Raw genomic sequence first — 19,882 nt, 5'->3', positions numbered from 1 at the left:
CTGTAAAGGACGCAAAGAAGTTAAATGAATATTAGTGCTAGATTAAAGGTTTATACATTTTTAAGGTCATTACTGTTGCATGTACAGAGTAAAGTGCAATTCATTCTGTAACTACACACATTATGGTATGCTTTTGTGCCAAGAAGAGAGGACCTTGTGACACCCAGAGCATTGGAATCAACTGATGTTAAAATTCTGTCACAGACTCTACTATAGAATGCCCAGGAGGGATGTGCAGCTAGTAGGCCGAGGTCTCCAGGATTGTGACATTGTCTGACTTTGTTTTTGCCTTTCTCTGTTAGAATTTATCATAAACTGCTAAGAGGATTATTTACTCCTGGGATGCTGCTGAGTGGAGTTTTTGTTTTCCTCTGCTCAGTTGTCAAAAATTGAACAGATAGCATTGTTAGACAGTTTGAAACCACTCTGTTTTCCTGTCTGTTTAATCAAATCTGTGCCTTTATGTGTGCTTATTATGTAATTAGCAATTTGTAAACTTGCATTTGTATCAGCATGTGAACCTGCCACAGCACTCAGTTTCTGCAGAGTGCTATGCAGAAATAAACTAAATTGATCCAAAGGCAGGCAACATGGAGAAGAAATAGAAACAAGGCAATACTGTCTTGGAACATCCTTCTCATCTTCAACTATACTAATAAATAATTGGTTTATTGAGTCAAGCTACTCCTTATGCAAATTAATATGAAATATTTATTTTTAATGAATTTCAAGTTCCATAAAAATGTCATTATTTTTGTGACCTTTTTGAGAAATTACTTCATAAGGCCCCTGCCACCTAGCTAGTATAATATTTTCAGATGTAAGAGTAGACAATAACAGTAGCGGTCTCTGTCCTCGTAATAACGTATGCCTTCATGATGCCTGGTTGTACCATACTCTTTATTTGACTTAAATTACATTATATAAACTTTATTAATCCCATGGGGAAATTCAAATGCATGCAGCCCCAAAAAATAAAAAACAAGAATAAATAAATAAATAAACTTAACAAATACACGGGGTGGAAACATTGAATAACCTGGTAACAGTGGGCAGAAAAGATCCCAGAGGCACATCTTAGCACACTGTGGTAGAATGAACTTGTGGCTAAAAGTGCTGGAAGAGAGCGCCTCCTGGAGGGGATGGATGGGATTTTTCACGATGACATCCACTTGTTTCCTACCTAGCATATAACATCTTTAAAATAGCTAAAAATAAGTAACAGAGAAAAAGAATGCCTTACAATCATTCAGTAGCCACAAACTGTCTTCAGAATAGGATGCCCTGTCTCAATCAATCCTCTGCTCTAATTTATGGAGATTGTATGGCACAGTTGTAACAATTTTTATTTCTAAGAACCTTTAGGCTTCAAACAGCATTCTACCCTAGGGTTACTGTATAATCACCTTTATTAGCATCCATTTTTCTTTATAATTAAAGGTAAAAGTACATAAAAAGTGCATTAGCTTCTTTAAGTAATCTTTCTTAACAACATTTGCTTATTTGTTATCCTAATTTAAGTTAGAATAGGCTAGAACCCTCAGACTTCCAGCTTTGGAAGGTATGCACATTTATTGCTTAATTAAATATTTTAGGGAGTTTCAGTTCGACACATCTTTGTTTAAAACATTATTTAAACAGCAGCCTTATTTCTGTGGTTGAACAGATTTGTTTGTAGAGGTCTTCCCAATTTTGTCAGTCCAGCTTTTTCTAAACTGTCAAATTAAACCAACAAAATTTCATGCATTAACTGTAGTGTAGACCTTAGACTTTTTTAGACCAAGTTTTTGCTAGTAAGCCAAAGTGATTTGTTTTCTTGACACTAGTTGATGTCTGAGAGACTTCCCAGAAGGCAAAAAGTAAATAAAGCAAAAAAATTGGTATCAATCAGATCCAGTTTTGCATACAAACTTTCCAAGTATCTGCTCCAAAGTTTGATTGAAAAATGTAACCTGACTCTCAGCCTGCAGATGGTAGGGGGAGGTTCTTACCCCAGGTAGCCCATATTCCAGTTGTAATAATCTGGAAATGAGGTTATCTCCCTGATTAGTTATTTCACTAGGAATCACATCTCTAGAGAATAATTGTAAAAGAACATATGCCAGCTGTGTAGACCTGATGCAATTCTGCATAAAAGCTTCTAGATGACTTGTGGCCTAAGCACTGAAAACTAAAATGTATTTATAGCCCTTAATTCTTATAAATAATGGACCCACAATATCCATAGCAAAACAGGTAAAGTGTTCCTCTACTCCTGGCAAGAGTATCAGGGGCACATGATCATCCAGTTTAATAGGTCCAGTAACCTGATAGTCTGCATACTGTATGTCTTGAAAAATCGTGTTATATTTTTCATCCCACCAAGCCAATAAAATGCTATGCGGTTTTTCCATGGTCTATCTGTCCTGAATATAATGTCCATAGCATATTACATCCCTAGCCTATCTGTAAATACTTTCAGAAGAACTATCTGCATATCTATCTGTAAATACTTTCAGAAGAACTATCTGCATATCTACATGATAAAGTATTCTATCATTTATTTCAAATTTTTTCTACACTAGTTGTCATTTTCTACTTGTCTGGTTTCTCTAAACAACACTTTAAGTTAAGATAATGCATCTGCAATGCCTGTAAGTCCTCTACAAAATAATTATTTAAATCAAGGTGCCCTCAATTACAGTATTTTGGATACAGCACAACTTACTGGTCAAAACATAGCTCTACACAGTGCTTATGAATGAGATGACAGAGGTCATAGTTATCAGATGTCTGAAGCAAGTAACATTCTTCCATTCTAAAACATTTATTTGAGTGATTGGTTATTTAGTGCTCAAGTAAATAACATATACATATAATGAGCTCCATTAAGGAATTTTAGTCTATTTTTAGATGTTTCAATTGTTTTCTGCTCTTAGACTATTTGAACAGTAATTCATTTCACAACTTAAGTTCAGCCACTAGTTACTTTATAATATTGCTTATATTACCAGTTAGGGGTTCTAACAGCCTAAAGATGACTGCAATAAAAGAAAAACCATAGCAAAACTATAAAACCAGCAGAGATCCCGTGCCATATTTCATATTCTGGAGTAAAAAAATGTATATGAAGAAAACATCAGTAAAATAAAATTTAAAATCACTGACTGATAATAGCAAACTCATGTCAATCACTTGCATGGAAAACCTAAGCTCATCTTAATTTGCACTCTAATTAGATCTGCACTATTTATGAACTTAATTGACACACAAGTAACCACAAAATATACACTCTGAATTTACCTGCATTCTGATATAACAGATTGCAAACTTATTGGGATACTACATATAGTCATTTAGTGCTAGGTAAAATACCTGCTTATATTAATGGCACATTTTGATGGCATTCCAGCACAGGCAGGCACAATTTGCAATATGAAATTATGTAGTAATACAGTTTGATGAAAGGAGAGATCAAAGAGGCTACATTTACCAGACAGAAATGAAAAAAACAATTTTGTCAGTGAACTGCCAATATGGATTTGTATTTAGGATTTGGCAGAAAACTTCACAATGAGTGAGTTAATTAGTGCAGCAGTGCTCACCACAGTACTACCATAATGTCCTGCAAAAATGACAAAAACAACTAAGCATGGGAGAGCTTACACATAATGATTTAAACTGTTTTCAGATAAAGGACAAATCCAAGTGGCCATATATTTAAAAGAATAGTCTGGCTTGACTGATCATCACAAGATTAAACCTGTCATTGAAACAGGTTTGCACTTCCTTTAAAGAATGCCCTTAAAGACTTAAATCTGTGACTTCAAAATGCAGATGAATGTCAATTAAAATAAAGAAGATATTATAGAAAAGGAAATAAACAGCCATACAATAATCATCTGGCAGAAATAATTATAAACACTGTAAGAGAATCAAGGGACAATAATAAAGAGTTGGGGTACCAACCTGGTAACCCCATATAATTGGATTGTAAGCTAATTGATAAACAAACAAATAATTGCAGAGAGGTCTTTTCAGACATGAGTTCAGGACACTGGCAAAGATGATGGAGCTTTCAGTTTTCAGTCCTCCCAGCAGGAAGAGTTGTGTCCAAGTGGATGGTCTGTAAAATGAAAGGCAGAGAAAAGTCAGGAGTCATCAATACAGATGCTGACATAAGGGACTGTTTTAAGTCATGGAATGTGGTGTCCGTTTTAGAATCCCATACCACCATATTAGAGGCCCACTTTTTTGTAAGGTCTGTCAAGAGAGTTGTCCTCTCAGAGAAATGGGGAACAAACCAGAATTAGTACCCCACTAAACCTAGGAAGGCTTGGACCATCTTGATGGCATCAACTTTGGCACATTGTGGTGGCACCGTACCCAGGCCCACCAAGTAGTCTGAACATTTGGCCTAGGTCAGCCCAAAGACATATTTCTTTTGGTTGATCCAAAGACTGGTTTAGTGCTAAGAGCTCAATGCGCACCTATCATACGTGTTTTCCCCTGGTACCAGAATAGATGATGATGTCATCCAGGTAGGAAACACTATAGGTATTGTGGGGACGCTCTACCCACCAGTTGCTGGAAGGTCGCTGATGCCCCATGCAATCTAAATCAGAGAACATGATACTGCTAATGGCCGCTAAGGGTGTTAAACGGTGGTCTTCTCTTTTGCGGATTCCATTAAAGGAATTTTCCAGAACCCTTTTGTCAATTCTAGGTTGGTCAGATATTGAGCTTTACTGAGTCACTCAAGGAGCTCATCCACTCGAGGCATCTGGCAAGCATCAAATTGGTACACTTGATTAAGTCGGTGGAAGTCGAGCAAAACTGCCAACTGCAGACGATGAGGTTAGACCAGGGACTAAAACTTTTCTAAATTACACCAAGATCTAGCATTCTCCTGATCTCATGTTCCAGGTGGTCAGGATGTTTTCAGATGACAACGTCTGGCTTGGTGAAGATGTCATGCACAATTAGAGGGGTTCTTCCCGGCGGTTCATTCACCAGTTCTGGGACAGACAAAATGGATGCTTCAAGCTCTTGTCGCTGTTTGGGCAAATGATAGGCTCATTCCACTGGTCGACAAGTCCAAGTCGTAACCTTAGATCTTCAAATGGAGGTCTACTAATAATTCCAAAAGCCAATCTTAAAAGTAGTGGAGAGGTGGGCTTTTGCTGTTATGCACCTTAAATCTGGAATACTTTACCAACAGAAATTTTCCAGGTTAATACTGTAGAATGTTTAAAAAAAAACTGCTAAAAAACGTTATTTAAATTTGGCTTTTTTGTAGCTACATTTTAGTTGTATTCCTAATAGACTATTTGGGTATAGAATTATCATATTCCTTAGGGATCCACAGTCTTTACTAATCTCTACTATTCTCTGCTATCTTTCCTGGTTTTTCTAAAGTGTCGATCTGCGCCACCACCATCTGATCAAAACACCATGCAGCCACCTGTAATGAAGGAATGAAGATGGCTGTCTCAGCTATCAATGAGATGAGCTTCATCAAATACTATCATGTGAAGACTGAAAACAAAGAGGAGTGATTTAAGAACATTTATGTTAGGTAGAATGCTCAATGGGGGGTTGTGGTCTTTTTGCCTTGGAACCCCTGCAAATTTTGTTTTTCCTCCAGTCTATCAAGATGTTTTTGTTTTTCTGCCCTCCCAGCCATCTGACCTTACCTTTTTGTTGTTACTTATTCTTTAATATTTTTGCCTAATCCTAATTGTGCTTTTACATGTAACTTTCTCTTTGAAATCTTGTAAAGCACTTTGAACTTCATTGTTTGTATAAAATATGCTAAATAAATAAATGTTGATGTTGTTGTTGTTGTCAGGAAGTCTGAACCTGTGAGGTCAAGAGCTCGGGAAAGAACTTTGGCATTGGCATGGAGACAAACTGATATGGATGAAGGTCCAAAAACCATCTGGAGACCCTTGGTTTTGACTCTTTGTGAAGTGCAATCCACTGTAGGGGTGTATGGTCAGTCACCTGAGTGAAGTCATGGCCCAGGAGGTGGTACGTTAGCTGGTTAATAGCCCACTTTATCACCAAGGCTTTTCTGTCCACTGCCACATACCTGGTCTCCTGCTCTGGTAGTTTCTAGCTCAAGGGACAGGATAGAGTATTCAGCACCATCGACACTTTGGCTCAACACAGCACCGAGAATAAAGGGATCTAGCCTTCAAGCCCCATTTCCAAACTGTAAAGTTCTGGTTGCAAATTAGCAGAAACACCCAAGGATAAAATGAGAACACTGAAGGGCTAATACAATGAGACCCATGAACTGGAAACAGACTCACATCACTTGGCACAAAGACAATTCCACAAAATACAAAAACCAGTAACACTTTTAGTACTGCAAAAATGCATCTATTACTCATTTACTGTCATATAACAAAGCATTAACAAAGTTTTCCTTTGGTCTTACTATTACTTACAAAGCCTCAGTGAAGTGATTATTTATTTTTGCAATGTGGTCTACTTAAATAATTTCAATTTGGAATGGTCAGAGGTGGTGGCTTAATTGAAATATATTTCTCTTGATATTGCATATTTCAGTATAGGATCTTTAGATAGGAACTGTCCTACTATGCCACACTGCACAGAGATTAATAGCCACTTTACTTAAGCTTTGTAAGTGTTAATAAGCCTTTGTTAAAGTTTTGTTACATAAATATGTATTATTCATAGAATCATTTTTGCAGTACCTAAACTAAAGTGTTACCCAAAAAACAATATTTTCCTGGATAAGAAATTTTGAGCTTATGATGGAAAAGTATAAAAAATGCTGAAGAAGACATAAATGAGGCCTTTAGTATTGAGGTAAGCATATTATTTATCTTGTTGGGCTATGCACTACTGCATACTAGGACGGAGTGGTGGCTCTGAGGCTAGGGCTCCGCCCTGGCAATCGGAAGGTTGCTAGTTCGAATCCTGTAAATGCCAAAAAAGGGACTCCGCGCTGTTGGGCCCTTCAGTAAGGCCTTTAACCTGCAATTGCTGAGCGCTTTGAGTAGTGAGAAAAGTGCTGTATAAATGTAAATAATTATTACTGGCCCTTCATGCAGAAAACCTCTGTGTCTGAGTTGCAATATTGTTCACATTTGATTATAATCTAACTTTAGGTTAATTAAAAATGTAAAACTATTTTAACTAAAACATTAAAAAAGATAAAGAAGATATATGTCTTGTTATTCATATATAGTAAACTAGAAAATGTTTTTGATAAAATGAAGTTAAAGATACATTTAAATAATATACTGTAAATATGTAATAATTAATTTATTTACTTGAGGGTGAATCTTATCAGATAAAATTAAAATTTACCTGCATTTGTCATTTTATCCATTTTGTGATTCACTTATCTAGCACACGCCTATACTGTTAAGCTTAAATTCATATAAACAATAAGTAAATAAATACATTCATCAGAGACAATAACAGAACATTAGAAAACTTGTGACAAGAATAGGCCATTCAGCCCAACAAGGTTGTTTATACTTTTCATCTAGATTGTTCAAAATAACATTAAATTGAGATTTGAAGGTCTCTAAAGTCCTACTGTCCACTTGGTAATTAATTCCAGGTGTCTATGGATCTTTGTATAAAGAAAACCTTCTAACATATATATGAAATCTTCCCTGAACAAGTTTCCAACCATGTCCTATTGTCCTTGATGCAGTGTTTATTTTAAAGTAGTAACTGTGATTTACTGTACCACTTCTTTTCAGAATTTTAAACACTTCAGTTATGTCTCATCTTAATCTCCATTTGCTTAAACTGAAAATATTCGACTCGTTCAATCTCTTCTCATAGCTCAGACCTCTTAGTCCTGGAATAAGCCTAATCACTCTTCTCTGGACGTTTTCTAGCACAATGTTTTTGTTATAATATGGAAATTAAAACTGAACAAAGTACTCTAGATGAGAGCTCACTAGTATATATAACTTAAGTATAACCTCTCTTGACTTAAACTCTACACATCTTTACAGTATATAGTGTATAACCTAACATCCTATTAGCTTTATTGATTCTTCTGTATACTGTCTGGATGTAGATAGTGATGAGTCCAATATAACTCCTGAATCCTTCTCATTACTTCAACTTTCAAGTTTTAGACCTCCCATTGTGTATTCAAACCTGTCATTTTTATCTCAGACGTGTAATACTTTACATTTACATGCATTAAATTTCGTCAGTCACAAATCCGGTCAAGCCTGTATGATATCCAAGTCCATCGGTATCATCGGAACATTTAACCAGCTAATTGATATGTACAGATCTCTTATATATATTAAAAACAGAAGCGCCCCCACCCTTAGGAATCATCACCTAATTCTGAAAAAACCCTCATCACCATTACTCTTTGCTCCTTGTATTTGTGCCAATTTTTTTTTACCCACCAACAGTCCGCTCCCTGAATTCACACTTTTTTTTTTTTAATTTGACAACTAATCGCATGCTTCTGATCATATTTGCTGTTCTGACATTTTAGTGAATAATAACTTTCCCTCTCCGTCTCATCCCATTCTGAGTATTTGCTAATACTGCAGCTCTAGACAAGTGCTGTTCGATCTTTATCTTAATAATTGCTTCCATTAATTTACATACCTGTGATATACGTTAAGCATACTGGCCTATAGTTACTTGGATCGGTTCGATCACGCTTTTTGTACAATGGGATAATACTCCCATAACCCGTTATACCTTGTTTTTAAATCATCTGACAAACGGCGATGGTTATGTCCTGTATTTAATTCAAGTGTTTTTATTTTGAATTTATTTCTCAACATGCTGCAAAGATGAACTCGTTTATATATATATATTTACAACTACAATATACTGAGTTTACATTTAGACACTAGGCGGCGCAATTAGCATATAGTAATTCACGATTTGTTACTTATCTTTCGTATGAACACACAGACTCTGTTATTTGATTCGCATAATAAGAACGTTATGCTATCTGGATTTGTACAGAAGAAAATTAATTCTTTCATCTGAAAATGTGTACAAAAGTACGACCGCGGCAGGACTCGAACCTGCAATCTTCTGATCCGAAGTCAGACGCCTTATCCATTAGGCCACGCGGCCCTATAATAATAGCTCTCTTATAAGCTCATTTAACTTTTGTATTTATTTATTTATTTATTTTGTAAGCGGGACTTTGGAAATTTTTTATAGCTTTTTTTAACTATTAGAATTTTCTTTCCATCCACATTAACCGAAAAATAACACGTGTCATTTAAATGTGTGTTACATAGAAAGAAAATTAACTGTAAACACTGATGCAAAAGCATATATATATATTTTCTTATAACACGATGTGTTACAATTTTAGAAAATGTTCACGCTTAAAACCTCAATTCAATAATTGATACAAAACAGTCTGCAAAATAAGCCGTTTCTCCTGACCGCTATGCGTCGCTGTGGTTTTCAAAACGCATCCGTCAACTCTACACTCCAGGAGTCACGTGTGTCGTGGACTACTACACGTTTTAGGAGTTTGTACATAACGTGTTGGGCGGCTGACTGAAAACAGACAAGCTGACTGGGGTCAAAGAGACGGTTTGTTAGTACGTTTCTAAAACACTGAAATGAGAAACTGTGGTTTAAAGATTTGGGAATCTGAGGCCGGAGTGTTTAATTGACAGCGTGAGACGAGATTGACTTGTAGCTGATGACTTGTGCAGCAACATCTGGGCATCGTGATGGACTGAATACTTGGTGGAAGTGTTCGAGCTGCTTTCAGCTCTCATCAGGATACTGTTTTATCTGAAGTTAGTCTCGGAGCGATTACTGAGATTTATGGTTACAAATCTTTAAAACAGAGGCATGTGTGTAATTGTTTTTTTACAGACCGCTTTTAGAAAAGTTTTCGACCCGCTCTCCTCCCGCCAACAGCAGCATACAAGTTGTGTCCCACTCTACATATTAATGAATGAAAATATTAGTAGACCGCTTAAGGATTTTTTCCACTTTAACCACTAAAATTTAAAATATAAGCACTGAAGTAAAAATTTGAGACGAGGTAACCGATACTATGTACCTGAAACGGGCATGACTGAATGTTGTCACCTGTCTGTGTAAAGTTGAACTCAAATGACAAGGCGAAAAGCACTAAATGAACAAACTCAGAGTTGAAGGGAGATTTTGAGGTAGTAGTTCTAGGACCAAATATTGGTTGTCTCGGCATATTTGCACTACTCTGTAATGGAAGAGATTTGACGCACATCCCCTGTTACGGCAAGCCAAATTAACATTCAGAAATATTTCAAAATGAATTTGAGATGCCTAAAAACGCAGATTAGCTTTTTAGATATCCGAAAATCGATTCAAAAGAATTCAAAATAAATTCGTTTACATTTTAAGATGCCTAAAATACATTTTGAAATCTCTCATATGTATTTTTGGATATCTAAAGTACATTTTCAGATTTCACAAAATAACTTTCTGTGCATTTGAAAATCTCATAAGATACATTTTCATATATCAAATTGACCTAATTCACCTTAAGTTTGATTGAAATGCACTGTATCTATTTAATTGTGTTTAAGAAAATGATTTTAATACATCTTGAAATAACATTTTAAAGCTATTTTAAAATGTAATTCACATAGCTTGAAGTAAAATTCACACAATCTTCGGGTACATTTTGAGATACTGTACCTCAAATTGAAAAGTGGTATCTTGCAGAGAACTCCAGTTCCTGATATTTTAAGTGTGTCATGTCTACTGTATAATAAAACATTAAGGTCTGAATGTGCATCCAGTCCCACAGAGCAGTCTGATTTGTCAGTTTGGCTTTGGTGACACAATGGAAAGAAGGAGTGCGAGACATATGAGGAAGAGAAAAGGCTTAGGAGGCACACTGAGTGAGTTGCCTTTCAAAGACGAGAAGTATAAAACCTGGCAGGAGGCAAGAAAGGAGCACTGAAATTAATGACAGAAACTGAGAAGCAAGCTTCACGAGAACACACTGAAGAGAGGGAGCATTAGATAGATAGATAGATAGATAGATAGATACTTTATTAATCCCAATGGGAAATTCACATTAGTCAAAAGAGGTTCCGACATATGCAGATAGAGGGGAAGGGTGCCAAAGGTAACATAAAGCAAGACAGCAAATATTTTAAAATTACTTTCTTAAATGTGTTTCGGAGATAGCATCGCTAGTTTGAGATAATTCAAGCATGAGGTAATATGAAGCTATCTGAAATCCTTTTTAAAATATTTTACATTTTAAGATAGACTGTTTTGGCATACTGGAAATGTATTTTCAAAAATCTGTAGTATCTTCCTGTGCATTTTGAGCATTTCTACTTAGGGTACAGTGGCATCCAAAGTTTCACAGCACTCAAAGTTTTGGAGGGATAAATCCTATAACTTATTGTATTGCACTGCTTGAGGTTTCACAGGGGAAAACTATCTACACCCCACACTTTGATGTAATGTTATTGTATTATAGAGGTTCACAGGGGAGCAAACCTACTTCACCCAACCCAGTCTCTTCAATCGAATGCTTGTGTATCACCATAAATGGAGTACTGCCAGTAAACTGGTTCTGCTTTATGTGCTGATCTTGAGACAAATCTCAAATGCATTTCAAAATATCTTAAAATTACAGGAGATCCAACATACAAACATAAACAGGAAGCTATTTTCAGCCCTTGAATTGCAGTTAGGATGTTGCAAATTGTCATTTTGAGCCGTGTCTCAGAATTTATTTAAGATCTCAAAAGTCATGGTTACATATATCTGAATATCTCAAACAAATTTTGACATATCTTAAAATATATTTCAGATGCCCAAGTGTGACAAGGATGTAATTTACACTATCATGAAATGTATTTGATATATCTGAAAATAAATACAAGGTATATACATTTATCTATAATTCATTTAAGGTATTTTGAAATGCATTTTTAGATATCCCAGAGCTGTGTAATTTCAGTACATTTTGCTTGAATATCTTAGCCAGTAAAATTCACACGTTTTGTGGTCTCTTGTGTCTGTGAATGTCAGCTTTATTGTTTGGCATGAGTGATGTCTATCTTAAGGTATTGTTTGCAAAAACTTTAAACACACAGATGTCTCCTTTCTCATTTGTTAACAACTGAAAATCAGTGTTCTAAAACTAGTTTTCCTCTTATTTTAAAGGTGTTAAAACCACCATTTACAAACACTCTTTTGAAATTGTTGATATTCATTTTAAATGGTTCAGTCAAAATGCACTTTCATTACAATCCAAGTATCGCTTCCTGTGTGCCATGAATATTATCTGACATTTTGTGTTCAAAAAAAAAAATTAACAGTGTGAATTTATTAAGTGCTTGAAGCTGCCTGCCTCTTTAACAAGGTCATCCTGGATCATTTACATCTAAAATATCACTATAGAGTTGAGATCATGTGACATTTTAACTTTTTTTTGTTCTTCGATAATAATAGATGAGAAGACCTGTTTAATGAAACAGATTTTTGCCCAAGATTTGTCCCTAACAGTGTACCTAAAATGAAGATTTAAATCACCTTTAATATACTAGCTGTGCTACTTCCGAAGGCAGTTGGCTTACATTATAGTACTTTAAGTTAATAAGATGCATCAGAAGTACTATGTAACTATTGAAGTGCTTTTTTTTTACACAATATTTGTATTTTTTTTTTATCAGGGGCTAATATTAGTTCACTGGAGCTGCTTACTGTTGAGCTTGCTACATACAGTTGCCCATGAGTAAAACATTCCTGGTTGTTGATTAATTCTTGCTTTTCCTAGTACCTAATCTTGGGTCTTGTTGGTAGCCACTGCAGAACACAATTTTACAGGAAACTGTATTCTTTTGAATTTAAATGGGTAATCAGTAGGAATGATAGAAATTCTAAGTATGTTTACAATTTTCATTTGTTTGTGTCTACCACTCAAGCATTATTTTTCATATTGCATTGTCAGTTGTATGTCCAAACTTGTATTTCTTTCCATAGCCAGGCAGTAAAGTTGTTTTACTGAATCATGATTTACTTTAACTTATTACAAACAGCAATGACATTTAAAAGGTTGATCATATAGGCAACCCATATAATGAATTGAACATTTTTATTTTGGGATTGTTTATTGATTGCGGTAGAAGTAAATAACTGGTAGTAGTATGTTTTGGAGGCTTCTTAAATGATCACTGGGGGATCTATTTCTCCTGTCCAGGACACTTTCCCTTTCTCCACTTGTCCATCCACCATATTGACCAGTGCCGCCATTCTGCTGTCGGTGTATATCTGCATAAACTGGCAAGGCCCATTTAAAAGCCAACACACAGACACACACAGGATTTTGTTATTGCCAGCTTTACCCTTTTACAAGTTACATAAGCAACAGAGTCATGCAGCTTTGAGAGCACAATCAGATGTGCTCAGCCTCAGATGTGAGTTTTAACTGTTTAGCTTGTAGTATCATGCATTTGTTACAGCTGATGAAATGACGGGGGGATGATCACTTTTTTTTTTTAATCACTTTTAATACAGTGTTCTACACAGTCATGATAAAGGAATGAAAGCTTTGCATTCTTTATTTGATAGTAATGAGCCCATCTACACATGTTCATCTGCGCATCCATCCACTTTGTAACTGGTGGATACCGTTCAGGATTGCAAGTGAAATCACCTCGCATGCATCCAATTATACATACGGGTACAGTGGCAGAGACGAGAACAGTTGTAGCAATTAACAATTGAGGCAAGTTTCAAGCGAAGTGGCTATTTGGCTTGTCTGCATCACTGATTAAATTAGCTTTTCCAGTTGTTAATACTAACATAAAATGTATTTAGGATTTCAGTGCTTGAAGTACCTCTCCCAGTTAATATGATATGTACATGTCTTTGCTTAATACGAATCTGCAAACACTAAATTTGAATTGTTCGTTTGGTTTCTGAAAGCAGACTAATGTTTATGAGCATAACCCCTAAAATGTGAAGAATGATGTAAAAGCACTTATGATGTCATATATTAGAAAGGTATGTTTGTGAATGTAATGCAATCTCAAGGTTGCGATTATTTGACTACAGGTAACTTTTGTAATTGTGGATTTGCATTCAGGCTAAACAGTAACAAACTGTGATCACTCATGTGACACAGTTTGGAAAAAGCACCTCAAAGGCTCTTTTACAAGAGTTCCAAAATATTGGATTAATGTAACAAATTGGACTTATCAATTAAATGTTATTCTTTAGTGAGTTTTTAACAAGCTAATAATGTAAATATAAAGCTTGTATACAATAGCAAATGTTGTAAACCTAGCAGAGTGATTCTCTGACAAACCAGATTTTGAAAGTATTTTGTTACAAAACAGCTTTACAAAAACAGGGTTTGTTTAAATGAAAGTATCCTAAATTATTTTGAAATTCACCAATTCAACAGTACATACAGTATATTGTACTTTTTGAATTTTTATTTTAAGTTTTATTTTAAGCAGCATTTTTCAGTTGCTGGAGAAAAAATACCAGAACAAATTTAAAATGTGCACATGATCAAATAAATCGGAAGGTCTATGATGATCTCATTCTTTATAATCCCTGTCCTGAAATTAAATGTGTGCTGCTTGGGCCAGCCTTTTTTGGTAATATCTTAATAGCAGCATAACGAAGGCATGTTGAAGCCTGGAAAACTGTGATGAGAGACTGCCATTATCTGACCAAGATCTTTTGGAGTAAATCCTTTCTACACTCTTCATTTTATGTTCAGTAATCAATGCATGTGGTTTTGTTCATTTGTGTACATGTTAGTATAATAGTTCAGAGGTACAGTATATTCTGTGCATATTCATATGTTAAACAAGATATCCATCTGATTTTGACTGACTAATTTATTTTTACCTTTAGTTGACTAAAACTGATTTACTTTTTCTTGACTGAAATTAATTTTTTTGTTGACTAAAACTAACAATAATTACAGTGCATCTGGAAAGTATTCACAGCGCATCACTTTTTCCACATTTTGTTATGTTACAGCCTTATTCCAAAATGGATTAAATTCATTTTTTCCTCAGAATTCTACACACAACACCCCATAATGACACCGTGAAAAAAGTTTACTTGAGGTTTTTGGAAATTTATTAAAAATAAAAAAACTGAGAAATCACATGACTACAATGTGACTGAAACTAAAATGGAATTTAGTCAGAAGACTAAATCCAAATCAAAATGTATTGTCAAAATTAACAGTGGTATGAAGGTGATCCTACATGGGACTGATCTAACTATGAAAAATACCGTGCATTGGGGTGAAATTGTTTGTGCTGTCTTAATTATGAAATTTCATTAACAGCCCAATGAGTTGAGGGTTAACATGGAACAATAAAAAGGTAAAAATAAATTCAACAAAAAACTAATTTAAATTTATTTTAAAAATAAGCACATAGTTACAGTTGATGCACAATTCGCATTAAACAACTTGCCTGCCAATCAAAGCAAGCCTAACAAATGGTCAGGCACCTGATGCATGCTCCTTGTGCATGTAATCATTGAGCAGATGGAAAAGGGGAAAAAAAAAAAGTTTACTGTAAATTCACTTCTATTTGGGTTGATCAAAACACATAAAGAGGTTTCAAGAAATGAACAGGAGTGCCCTGTGAGACTGACAATCAAACCACATAATCTTGAACCATGAAAATGGTGCATGTAGGTGGGGCGTCCTTTCAATGTGAATGCTTTTTGGGTGTGATGTCGATACAGTAACTTTGACGTATGTAGTAAACATTAATCAAATATTTCAAAATGACGTGATTTGATAATAGCCCAAATTGAGGTTATGTTCATATGGAGGACACTGGAGAGTAAGCACTGTGTATCATGCATAGTAGTGCATTTTCTTTCCAGTTGTTCAGTAATAGGCTTTTTGCTCGTACAGCGTGGAAACACAACCAAACTAACAGGAAATTTAAACAGTGTAGTTAAACGCCTTAAGTGTAAGAACTTAATGCCAGTGTTCAACACACAGTTTTTGCAAAGTGCAGTAACAGATTTGAATTAAGGAGTCGTTGCAGGAACCTATTCACGATGATCATGGAAACATTTATACATAAAGTTATCTTACATTCAAGTTTGATATGAGTCCAATATACGGAAGCAGGCCGCAAAGATCATTGCTGATCCAACTCACCCAGGGCATCACCTATTCCAAAATCCTGTCTCCAGCAAACGCCTTTGTGCAGTGAAAGCTAAAACAAAACACCTCACCTAAACATTTTTTTCCCCACATACAGTTATTCTGATTAATCGGGTCTGGGCTACTACTCAATATCTATGCATTCCTGCACACTACACTGCCTGGACATTTTAATCCTACTATTGCTTTATTTTTTGTATTGCGCATGTATTCTGCATCATATTTGATCAGTTTATGTTTATCTTGTGTTCTGTATTGTCCTTGAATGTTGCACCAGTACTATCAAGACAAATTCATAGTACACATTAGTGTACCTGGCCAATAAAGTTATTTCTGATTCTGATAAAGAGATGCAATGTAAATATTTAAGAATTAGGGAGAAATTGAGTTTTGGCACAGTGTAAAACCTTACAGAAGAAAAAAATTAACTCAGAAATGTTAAAAAGTAATAAAACATTTATCACCCCAGTAATTTCTCCATATTCATATATCTATTGATTACGTGTACTTATGCAAATGTACGGGGGTAGTAAGGTCTCCTTTAAAGCTTTTAAAATAAAAAAAATTAAAAAAACTGCTAGCATGGTTATGGTATTAATAAAAAGATGGTATCGAGTAGAGATTTTGGAATATGAGATGGAAATTACTGACTGGGCACGGGTGTAAAAGTGAGAATAGAGACCATCAAAGTGAAATTATTGTGGGTGATGTACTGAATGTTAAAGAAGAACTAATCTTTCTTTCCTCCCTTTTTTCTTTAAGCAGTTTTGGCTTGTCTCCTGGCTTCTGTCCTGAATTTCTATGCAGTCTGGATGTTCAGTTACCCCAGAGAGTCAACTCTTGATACAGATGAGTAATTATATATTGGAGTTATAGTGAATTTTAGGATGAGTGAACAGAAGAGGCATTAATGTAATTCACCTGAATTCAGTAAAGTGCACTAAAGAATTTTCTGCTTCAATGAGCAGCTTTTTGTTTAAACTCCAGCAACGTCTGTCCAGATGTGTCATTTGTAATCTGGGCAGTAATGGGACATCTTGCAGGAGTGACGGGAACATGGTTGTAAGGAAGTTTCACAGTCCAACATGTTCTCAAAATTCTGAAGCCCGGTTCAACCCTCTCAAAATTCAAATGCTCTCCCCGAATCTCCACAGTCAAATCTTCAATGGGTGTAAAGTGAATCCAACAGAGGAGGATGTGACTCACAGTATCTGTCACCTACAGAAGCACGATCTGTGGGGTCGAGAGACAGCTTTGCTGCCAGATGTTAACCTTACACTGCCACCGTTTTATGGTGTAGACATTGATAAACATTTCAGCATTTTGGCCCAAAAACAGAGTTTTCCTTACCTGAAAGCTGCCAGCCTGTTGCTACAGGAGCTGCCACCTGAGATGCCAGAGGTATGGGCATGGGAAGTAGGCTGGACGCAGTACTGCTCTAGTGGAGAACAGAGGAAGGTGGATTTCCCTGATGAGCAAGCACTTGTATTTGATGTTGAGGTGTGCCTGGCTGAGGGTCAGTGCCCCACACTTGCTGTAGCTGTGTCCCCTACTGGATGGTGAGTGAGTGCAGACATCATTCCTTTGTCTTTTAATTTATATACCTTTAAAATGAAGTTCTTGTTTTTCTTAATTCCAGTGCTGCTTGCTTAGAGAGCTTCATTTTGTCTCTGACCCAAATAGGAATGTGCTTTTTACAGGAAATGTATGGACAAAGACATGTTTATCTTTATGCCATTTTTAATGGTTATAGCATGTGATACTCCTTTCAAGGCTTGCACACTGCATATGGACCACAGGCGACTGCTATCTTAGTGACATAGTAGCTTATAGTATTATGTGAAGTTGGCTACAGAAGTGCATGAAATGTACTTAATTAAAAAGGGATAATTTTACATGTCGTCATTTAAAGCACTGTTTTTTTATCTAGACTTTCAAAATATCTGCTGTTACGTACTTGGTATTAGAGTTTAAAAATTTTTAAATTGTTTTACCTTGCCCTTATTTCTGCATCATTATATTTCAGACTTGAACAGTATTTCCTTTAACAGCCAGTTCTTATTTTTGCAGAGTTAGTTTGTATTGTCATTAGTAAAATGGACAGCTTTATGCTGCTTTAAAATCAACCCTTTTTAATTTAATTTGGGACTGATTTATCCACCCTGCTGCTCTGCTCTTGAACCTACAGTTGTACTAAAAACAGATTCTGAAATACTTTTTTGGTTAGGTCGGGAAGCATGCACTGGTGCAGCGCGTTGCTGCACCCATCACATGACGAAACAGCTTGGGATCCTAGTTGGCAACCCCCCAAGCAGACACCTATCTGGCGCAGCCAGGTGTTACTTGGGTGTCCTCTTGGCCTTGTCCATCCGCGTGGTTGGATGATTTTCAGAGTTCAGAGTCATTCCTTCTACCCCCAGTCTCCCTATTGTATGTATTCTCCTGCATCATTTTCTTCTGTTCTTTTATTTGCAGGTACTCCTGGTGCAGTAAGCGTCTGATTGAAGAACGTTACACATGGTCCAGTCAGTTAACGCTAACTGACCTCATTCCCATGGAAACGATGTTAAATGCTATTCAACCACCTAATGGTCAGTGGTGTGAACGACTGGTGGTTGGACACAATATCAGCTTTGACAGGGCCTACATCAAGGAACAGTATCTTCTAAAGGTGACTGAAAAAATATAATTGTCTTGGATGAACTTACCTTCCCTGATACAAATGAATCATTTACATGTACTCCACTACCAGCATTTTGGGTATCTGTCAAGATTTATCAGGCATACACACATTTGCTGCCCTTGACACTATTTTCACCTGGCTTATGGCATGACTATTAAGAAATAGTTGCAACCAGGATCTATGCTTAAGTGAACATAGTGATATTTTTATATTAGTTAGGTGTAATGTCTGAATAAGGAGGGCGAATGCTTACTTTTTTACCATAGTTTTTCCTTTCAACCCTTGTCGCATTCCCCACTATTCTACACACACTACCTTACATGTTTATTCTGACGCACTAAAAATGTTACACTTTGCTGGATAGGAAAATATATTTGTGTATCTTCTTGCAATCTGAATATTTACCTGAAATTTCATATTTTCATAAGCATTTGGACTCCCCACATTATTATTTAGCCTTAGAATGTTTTAATATATACTAGGTTTTCACACTAATTAGGAGTGATTTCCAAACCTCTATTTCAATTAGTATATTTGTTCCAGCTTCACTACAGACGCTGCTGTTTTTTTCCTTTGTGATCAGGTTTAGTTTTGCACAAAAAAACTCAATCTTATTCTCATCAGGTCAAAATACCTTTTCCCCAAAACATAGCACATTTATTCTTATGCTATCTGGCACACTCCATAAGGTGATTCTTTTTTTTTTTTAAAAAAAAGGGAGAGATTTCTACTTAACTGTCCCATCCAGTAAGCAGAGCTATTGATATAGTTAGCTAATGCTTTCCTAATGCTAATTTTTTTAAACTAATTTTTTTAAACTAATGCTTTTTTTTTTTTTTAGCTTTTTTATTTTTAGCTAATTTTATGCTTTCCCGGACCCTGACATTTGTAGTTCTTTCAGTGTGATTGTTGGCCTCTGTGTCTTCTCCCATGCGGATGTTTGTTTAGATGACGAGTTCTGACAGACACCGTTTTAGAGTTTATATGTAAGTGTTGTAATGAAACTAAGTTCTTGATTATTTAGATGACAGTGCTCTATCATGGATTGCAGC

The 19,882-nt window shown here is 35.8% G+C and overlaps 1 protein-coding gene and 1 non-coding gene across 6 annotated transcripts in view; one reads left to right on the top strand and one right to left on the bottom strand.

Moving 5' to 3' along the window:
* Positions 1 to 9,017: 9,017 nt before the first annotated feature.
* Positions 9,018 to 9,090, bottom strand: trnar-ucg (transfer RNA arginine (anticodon UCG)). The gene has a single exon. It is a non-coding gene; the product is annotated as a tRNA-Arg (tRNA).
* Positions 9,091 to 9,447: 357 nt separating this feature from the next.
* polg (polymerase (DNA directed), gamma) overlaps positions 9,448 to 19,882 on the top strand; it is a 91,330-nt gene continuing 80,895 nt past the window's right edge. Inside the window, exons 1-3 of one of the 5 annotated variants that reach the window (XM_028823757.2) lie at positions 9,448 to 9,564; positions 16,913 to 17,706; positions 18,623 to 18,818. In XM_028823757.2, the coding sequence (XP_028679590.1) occupies positions 17,108 to 17,706; positions 18,623 to 18,818 (795 nt within the window). In that variant the 5' untranslated portion in view covers positions 9,448 to 9,564; positions 16,913 to 17,107. Of the gene's footprint in view, positions 9,911 to 16,909; positions 17,707 to 18,622; positions 18,819 to 19,882 lie in introns of all 5 variants that reach the window. The other 4 variants (XM_028823754.2, XM_028823756.2, XM_028823755.2 and 1 more) reach the window with 4 other exon arrangements.

Source organism: Erpetoichthys calabaricus, chromosome 17, assembly GCF_900747795.2.
Source record: "Erpetoichthys calabaricus chromosome 17, fErpCal1.3, whole genome shotgun sequence".
In the NCBI taxonomy this organism is placed as follows: domain Eukaryota; kingdom Metazoa; phylum Chordata; class Cladistia; order Polypteriformes; family Polypteridae; genus Erpetoichthys; species Erpetoichthys calabaricus.
This window is presented reverse-complemented; position numbering and strand designations above follow the sequence as displayed.